Source organism: Macadamia integrifolia, chromosome 9 (genome assembly GCF_013358625.1).
Source record: "Macadamia integrifolia cultivar HAES 741 chromosome 9, SCU_Mint_v3, whole genome shotgun sequence".
Classification (NCBI taxonomy): Eukaryota; Viridiplantae; Streptophyta; class Magnoliopsida; order Proteales; family Proteaceae; genus Macadamia; species Macadamia integrifolia.
In genome coordinates, this window is record NC_056565.1 from 23,012,502 (window position 1) to 23,021,216 (window position 8,715).

General features: G+C 35.2%; 1 protein-coding gene across 4 annotated transcripts in view; it reads right to left on the bottom strand.

Annotated features, from left to right (window-relative positions):
• The window catches only part of LOC122089393 (ankyrin repeat and SAM domain-containing protein 6-like), an 18,227-nt gene extending 14,570 nt beyond the window's left edge, over positions 1-3,657 (bottom strand). For 3 of the 4 annotated variants that reach the window (XM_042659088.1, XM_042659089.1, XM_042659087.1), the window contains exon 1: positions 3,181-3,657. In XM_042659088.1, coding sequence (XP_042515022.1) covers positions 3,181-3,287 — 107 coding nt within the window. In that variant the 5' untranslated portion in view covers positions 3,288-3,657. The remainder of the gene's footprint in view (positions 1-3,180) is intronic. The other variant, XM_042659086.1, reaches the window with a different exon arrangement.
• Between the last annotated feature and the right edge of the window lie 5,058 nt (positions 3,658-8,715).

Below are 8,715 nucleotides of genomic sequence, written 5' to 3' on the forward strand. Positions count from 1 at the left end.
TAAAGGGAGGGCTGTTAGGGAGTCATCAGAATCAGATGGGGAAGAAGATTTGGAAGAAGATGATGTGAATGATGACTTGGATGTCATAGATAACTTTGGTGAAAATGCAAATGCTTTTAGTGGACAACAAAGGAATCTGCCATCTGCTGATTTGTTGGATGATTATGATGATTAAGTAATTTGTGTTTGACTGTTTGAGTGTTTGGATTTTATGTATTGTTTAAACTTTAAACTTTAAACTTGAACTTTGAGCTTGGATGATTAGTTAAGGTTTTTTTTTTTTTTTTTTTTTTTTTTTTTTAATGTTGAGTTTATTTGCTATCAAGCTTTATTGCTTCAGTAAGTCATTAATAGCTTAACAGGTTAGCCACTTATCTTATCATTTGATCTATTGATTCTATTCTTAGGTTTCCAAATATATATATATATATATATATCTCATTCATATATAATATATTGACATATATACCTTTTACTTTGTTCAGGTTGCTCACTCACTTCCAATCATTGCTTTCAAACTTCAGTCACAGGTTAGCCTTTAAATTTTTACTTTTGTGTGATGTACATGTTGATTTTTTATGACTTGATGAGTGATGAATTGATGTATAACTGTATAAGTCAATAATTTATGTTGATTTTTGATGACATGATATGGCTGTATTGATTTTTTTGATGATTTGATGTCACTTAATATTTGTTTTATATGTTATAGGATATATATTCTAGGCTTGTAGCATGCTAAATAACTTTAAAAAATAGGAAAAATAAAAAAGTAGCATATTAAATAATTTTAGAAAATAAAAAAAAATAAAAAATGACACACGGGCGATTTGGCCGCCATGGCAACGCCAAAACGGGCGATTCATCGCCAAATCGATTAGCCACCCCTCCATCGCCTTGGATCAATTTGATGCCGTGACAACTATGGTCTAAAGTAAAAGAAGCTTTTAAGAATGATGAAAATAGGCAAGGCACCAGGCCCAGATGAGGTCCCAATAGAAGTGTCATTTGTGAAAGGGGTTAGCAATATGTGGTTTTATCTTGGCTAACCAAGTTGTTTAATAAAATTATGAGCACAGAAAATGCCAGATGAATGGAGGAGAAGCAATGTGGTCCCAATTTACAAAAAATAAAGGTGACATTCAGAGCTATAATAACTATAGAGGCATAAAACTGATGAGTCAAACAATGAAATTAAGGGAGAGGTTTATTAAAACCCACCTGAGACAAGAAACTACTATTATGGAGAACCAATTTGGTTTTGTGCCAAGAAGATCAACGTCAGAAGATATTTACTTACTTAGGAGACTCATAGAAAGATTTAGAGATTACAAGAAAGATCTCCATATGATCTTTATTGACCTAGAAAAAGCTTATGATAAAGTCCATCATGAGTTAATTTGGCAAGCACTAGAGAAGAGAAGTGCTTCAAGTAAATATGTGGACATAATTAAATATATGTATAACGGTGTGGGAACTGGTGTAAGAACCATGGAGGATCAAGGTAGAAAATTCTCAATTACAATTGGGTTACATTAAGGATCAACTTTAAGCTCTTATTTGTCCACACTTATCATGGATGATTTAACCAAAGACATTTAAGAGGAGGTGCCTTGATAAATGCTTTTTGCTGATGATATTGTTTTGGTGGATGACACCAAAGCATGGATTAACACCAAGTTGAAGTTATTGTGATCAACCTTGGAATCAAAATGTTTAAAGATAAGTAGAAAGAAGACGGAGCATATAATATGTAACTTCAGTTACGCTAGCCGCTAGGACAGATAATGTGGTGGTGAAATTAATGAGAAGGAGATTCTGCAAAGTATTACTTTATATATATAGGCTCAATCATAAATAAAGAAGGTAATATAGAGGATAATGTTTCACAGAGAATTAAAATATGATGGATGAAGTGGAAAGGTGCACCCGGAGTACTGTATATTGACGTATTCCATTAAAACTTTAGGAAAATTTTATAAGACAGTCATACGACCGGCTAGATGTATGGTGTGGAATGTTGGACAATTAAGAAGTATTATGTAGATAAACCCAATGTAGCAAAGATGAGGATGTTGAGATGGATGTGTGGCAAAACTAAGAAGGATAAAGTAAGGAATGATCATATTAGATCTGATTTAGGAGTAGTCCTGACATATGATTAGCTACAAGAAAATCATTTGAGGTGGCATGACCATGTTCAACGGAGGCCTTTGGATACCCTCATGAGAATGAGTGATTTGATTTAGATTGAAAGAACTAAAACAGCCAAGGGCAGACCTAAAATGACCCTAAGAGAAGTGGTGAGGAAAGGCATGCATAGCTTAGGCCTTATATCAAGTTTGACCATGAATAGAGCTGATTGGAGGGCAAGGATCCATGTGCCAACTCCATTTAGTTGAGACAAGGCTGAATGGTTGTTGTCGTTGAGGGATGTGTACTATCAATCTCCTACTTGCCTATTGGAACAACAGATTCTCCTAAAGCTGAAAAGCCTTATTTTGGCCCTCTCTTTGACCATTGAGCTTACATTTATAAGGAGATTCTTATGCTGTATTAGATGGCGCCCGCTAGCAAGAGGATCCCGTGCATCTTATCTGAAGTGCTGGAACTTTATGTTCCTCTAGGTTCACTAAAATCTGCTGGAGGGAAAGATCTAACAACTCCTAAGCTGATAAGCTCACTGAGAGTGGTGTTATGACTTCTGAGGGAGCCCATTTAAGAAGGACCATATATGTTGTGAAATTTGTCTTCCTTTTACCTTACGGTGTTTGGAATTTTGCTTGTATTACTCTTTAGGCCCCGAAATACTTGCTATCATCCACTGCACCAAAAATACTTACTACTTGCTCTCCACAATTTCCAACCGCCGGTTCATTATATTATCCACATAAAATGGGACCCTATATCACAATAATCTCTTCAAGTCTTCACAGATTCCTCAACAAGAGAGAAGCAAGAAAGATACTTCAGGACAACCCTATACCAAAATTAGAGACTTAAGTTCCGCCTTAATGTGTCCTAATTCTTACCCATCACAACTGGAGGAGCACACAATCACCTTCAAGAAACTACCCATGTATTTAAACACCCCAACCTCAAAAAAACTAAAAAAAAAAGTGGGGGGAGGGGGTCTGAATTTGAAGGGAAATTTTTTTTCTTTGAGAGGAGAAAACGGACCTCTTGTTGTTGATCTGTCTACTTCGACCAAAATCTTCTACAGTGTTCCCGTTGAGCCGCTCCTTCACAGACCTCTCGGTCCCAGCAGCCACCCGATCCGCGTACATGGTAGGAGAAGAAACAAATAGTCGAAACCGTCGCTCTGCAACAACAAACCCTAACCCCTTGCCCACGACCCACCTCCTTGGAGAAGTACAGAAATCCTATCCCTAACTAGGAGGCTTTGATTCCAGACGACGAAGCGAGGCACTCGAACGGTCGAATCTCTGCAACTGAGGATTTTCGACACCGATGAGGGACTTCTACTTCAGTCCAACAAAATATCGGATTTTTCTGGGAAATCAGCTCAGGTAGAGAAACAGAGAAAGAGAGAGGAAGAATTTATGAAACGAAAAACCGCCAATTTCTTCCCTCCCTTGAACGGGAGAAGAAATCTGAAAAGCATGGTTTTAGAATCTGTATGGCCAATACCGATACCTGGTGGCTGGGTTTACTCTATCCTAGTATGGTTCGCCGAATCGAGCTGTGTGGGATGCCGATACGATTTACCGGTCTGACCGATCCGAGGCTTATAACCTCCAAATTAAATACCACAATTCCATATTTCTTTCTCTCCCCGATCTAGGAAAAAAAATCGTCAGTGGAGAGTATCTGTGGCAGAGACCCGCGGAAAGCACTGAGGATTATTGACACGTGGCATTAATCGATTCAACGGTTAGCGATGAAAAGAGGATTTGAGTCACATGTTTTATAGACTTTGGGTCAAAATTACTGCACCCTTTCAAACCTTTTTCTCTCTTTTTTCCGTCTTTCCACCATCTCCTTTTTTTCTTCCTCTCTCTTCGTGTCCTCTCCATCCTCACCATCTCTCACTTATTCTTCAATCATTCTGTGCGGAATTTTAACCTTTTTTCCCTTTTCTCTTTCATTTTTACGTAAATTTCATTTTCAAATCATACAATTTAGGGCTTGCGATTATCGGAGATCAACATTTCATGGTTTTTCGCTTTTTCTTAGGTGTTGAATTAAAGCTTGAAAAACCAGATAGACATCAATTCGATGTTGTGCCAGGAACGCTTCAAATATCTTATGTAGACTATGTATGGTTACAAGGGATATTTAAAGTGATGGGTAGTGAAATTTTCATACTTAAAAAAAAAAACTTGTATAATATCATTATTTCATGTGATCACATGTGATTGTATAAACTATTTCATTTTTTAATCATATTTAGTAATTACACATTTTACTTACAATTTTTATTTTACATATTATAACAAATTTAGATGCAAAGTTAAGTAAAATTTAATAACCAAATATGGAATAATTTGATGCTAATGATATAGTTACATAAGGTAATGATTACAAACATTTCTTTTCTAAATATGAAAATTTCACTTCCCTTGCCTTTAATTCCGCTTTGCAACCAAATGAATGTGTTTCCTACTCTTTTTATCTATTTTTCGATTTCTCTGTGTGTCTAACTGACTGAAGGTGTATTATGAAAAGTGCCATGCAACTTTCTTATGTGAAGAAGAGCAATTTTGGAGAGCAATGCCAAAGCATATTGCAGTATTGTGCCTTCTGTCATTTTGGAGGGGTTGTTGGTCCTTGATAGTTGATTCCCCCCCACCCTCTCCCCTTTGTCTTAGAGTAAGTTTCTTAAGGCTATGTTTGATTGCATGGGAAATATAAAAGGGAAAGAAAGTAGTAATTTTCAAACTTAAAAAATAATTTTTTTGTAATTTTTATCTCATCCCATGTGATTGTATAAATTATTGAATTTGTTACTATATTTAACAATGATACATCTTACATGTAATTTTTATTTTATATATTTTTTATAGCAAAGGGTTTTGGATGCAAATTAAAGTGAAATTTATTAACCATATGTGGAATGATTTGAATTTAGTGATATGATCACATCGGATCATGATTACAAGGTTTCCTTTTTAGTTTGAAAATTTCCCTTCATTTGCCTTCATTTGAGAAAATCCTTTTATTGAAGTTGGGTTTAAGGACCTTAGAAACTCAGAACGAATCCCTTTTATTGGAGTTAGGCTGGAGACTTCTTTATGAAAAAAGACTCTTTGTAGGTTCAGGTTTTATCTTCTAGATACTTTCCCAATATATCCACTTTTCATCCTACAACCTTGATGAAAAGAGGTTCTGCTATATGGAGTAGTATTGTAAGTATTTTCCCCACCCTCTCTAAAATGATTCAACATAATATAGGTAATAAATGTAACACTGACATATCGAATGATCCATAGATACCTAATTACCTCTCTCCCGTTAACAACTTGTAGCTCCAATTATCCCCATCTTTCATCCGTTTGTAAGGTAAATGACTTGAATGTGTGGGGATTGTTGGAATACAAGTCTCCTTAGCTCCTTCCTCCCCTTATCTATGGTTAATGACATTTTAAAAATCTTGTGAAGTCTAAAGCTGATGTTTGGTGGTGCCACCTTTCTAAAACAGGAATCCCAATCACTAAATTGGCTGCTAAATTTTTTAAATCCGACCTGGACTACTAACCCAATTGGATTCTCCAACAAGTGTACTTGCTTATCTCCATGCTCACATTGGTGGCGATACTTATGGAAACTCTCCATACTCCTGAAATTTAAGATATTCTTTTGGAGATTTTGTCATGGAGGCTTCCCCATGAAAGATATTTTGGGGAAATTGTTGCAATAGTTGACCAGTCTTGTAGCTTCTATCATGCTCAGCTTGAGTCCCTATGGCACATTTTCCTCTCTTGCGAGTTTCCTAAGCGTATTTGGGATGTATTCCCTTAATTTGGGTTTAAATACTGAACACCTCTTTGCTGCTTCCTTTAAGCACTTTAATTATGTATTTGTTCAATTCCATCTTTATTATAATGTGCTATTTTATTTGGAGTCATAGGAATCACACCATGTCATAGGAATCACACAATCTTTAAACTTGATGAATCAAATCTCAACAAAATTCTTTCCCTTGCTTTATGGTGGATTAATAGCCTACAATCTAGCTACCCTACACAGGTACCACCACATGTACCAGATACAACATCTCAATCTTTTTCAATTACATTTCCTAATTTTGACTTTGTTATTATGGTTTGTGTATCTATTACTAATCCAGGTCTCAATAGGTGTAGTTGAGCAATTTGTTTCTTTTACAAAGGGAAATGTATCTCATTCACAACCAATTATTTGATGATAGAAAATTTGATTGAAGCAACCACTAGGGTTTCCTACATGGAGTTAAATAGGCGCAAGCGAAGGGATGGAGTTAAAGGAAGTATAGAGTAATTCTGAAGATCTACAAACTCAGTTTTTTATTTAACAACCACCTCATGGCCTTGGGGCGTAGTTCCCCTCCTTTTAGATGTCTATAATACTTTTCTTAATCTCGCTTTTTGGTTAAGGCCTTGGAATGAAGTGATTATTTTTTTTTTGCCAATATAACGTATAAAGCTATGATTATAAAATCTTATCTATCCACTTGTAATCCGGATAACAATGTTCTTATTTATTTTCTATAATGCATGTCTTTTCTTCTCCTATTAAAAGAAGAAAAAAAAATCTTTGCTTGTTGTATAGTTGACATAGGAAAAGTCTAGCTAATACATGGTGGTTCATAAAACTGACAGGTAATGACTACTACCTACCATCGATCTTAATTTAGTCAATACTCTTAATGAATTAATTATATCAGTATTACCAAAAAATTTGTCAATTGTTTATATGTGGGTTGAGAGTTCTAGTTTATATTTTACCCAAAAAAAATAATAATAATATAGGAGTTCTAGTTTATTAATAAAGATTAAGAACGCCTTAGCCAGATTAATTTTATATAGTCCTCCCCACTTGTATTGTATCACAGGGGCTTGGTTTCAATATATTATTATTATTTTTTTTTCCTAAAACAAATTCCTTCTTCACAAGAATCAATAATAATAATAATCCCGATTGCCTCACTCCCCCTTAAACGCATTCATGGAGTTATTCTAACCTTCCAACAAGAATCAACTATGAGAGCATATGATGATATGATATATAAACAAGAAGCGAATGAAAAGTATTGTCAAAGAGGCAATGACAGAAAATGCTTAATAGATAATGTTTATATGTTGTATAAATTCTTTTTGCTATGCCGATACAAGATCGATCCATTAATCGAGATTCAGCCTCTATTGATATATATTTTTCTTATGAGAAGAAGAAAAATTATATATTAATTGTCAAAATGTCACAATCGTGGAGTTGAGATTCATGATCAAAGTTTTTCTATGCATTACCTTATAGATGATATTTTTTTTTATCAAAATAACTAGATTGTTGTTAGTCTCTACAAAAAATAAGGGGTTAAACAAAAAATATGTAATTTCCATAAAAAAGGGATAGTGATTCAAGGCCAAAATAGGGGATAGCATGGCCTTTGCCGATATTGATCCGATTCAGGCGATTCCTTTGATAACCTACCTCTATTGATCACTAGAACTATGGTTTCAAGCTTAAAAGCATCCATCTGCCATATATACATGGCCATACTACCTAATCTAGTACATTATAAGACCCCTTACAACAGTTTGGTCAAATTCTAGTATGGTCTTAGCGGCAGCTAATGGTTGGATCAGTTGGTCTTAGCAGCAGCCAATGGTTCATAAATCTAACCAAATTGGACCAGTTGAACTGTCAGATCAATATTATTCAAAAAGGTCTAAACCAATTGGTTCAGAGGTTGGAAACTTCTAGAAGTGATCATGGTTATTAACGATCAGTGCTTCAAAAACCCAAAAACCTATCTTTGTGGCAAGAAATTTTCAGTGCAAAACTAGTAAAGAAAGCGATTCAAATAATCAAAGTTTAATGGAGTAAGAAGGGATTGCTAAATGCTAAGATGGAAGTAATACTAAACTGGTAAGGGTTTTTGGTTTATTCAAATCAGGAACTTGCACTGTTCCCATACATTTAGTACCTTATTACAACATAGATGAGGCTGAGATTTTGTGCATAAATATAGTTTAATATTTGTGATCACATTATTTAGTTTCATTCCATTCAAATTTGGCAAGTTATAAAACAAACAAGTTAAAACTATGATGAGGCATTTATGGACAATTGACTTGTTTAGTTGGCATCGAATAGAAAGGATTGGAGGTCCAGGATCCGGGTGGTAGACCCATCTAGTTGTGTCTATTTCGTTACTATTTCTGTGATTTGTTTCTTGTCATTTATTTTTCCTTTTTCCAGTCCTTGCTTGGATTCAAATAGTTGATCCCATTAAGTTGGGGTAATACTTTGTTATTGTTGTTGTTGTTATTGGTTACTTACTTGGTTAAATGCATGTGTCATCATAGCAGGCTTAGGCATTGGTCTTCCCTCCACATTTGCATTGTTAATTGCAATTGCCGCCCTCTTTGGGTTCCATCTCCCCGCCTTTGGCCGCCTTCTTGAGACACCATCCTAAAGGTTTATGGACCTTTGTAAGGGATTGACCCAAAAAACACTATAGGCAACTAGACAATGCAAGACTAGACTACA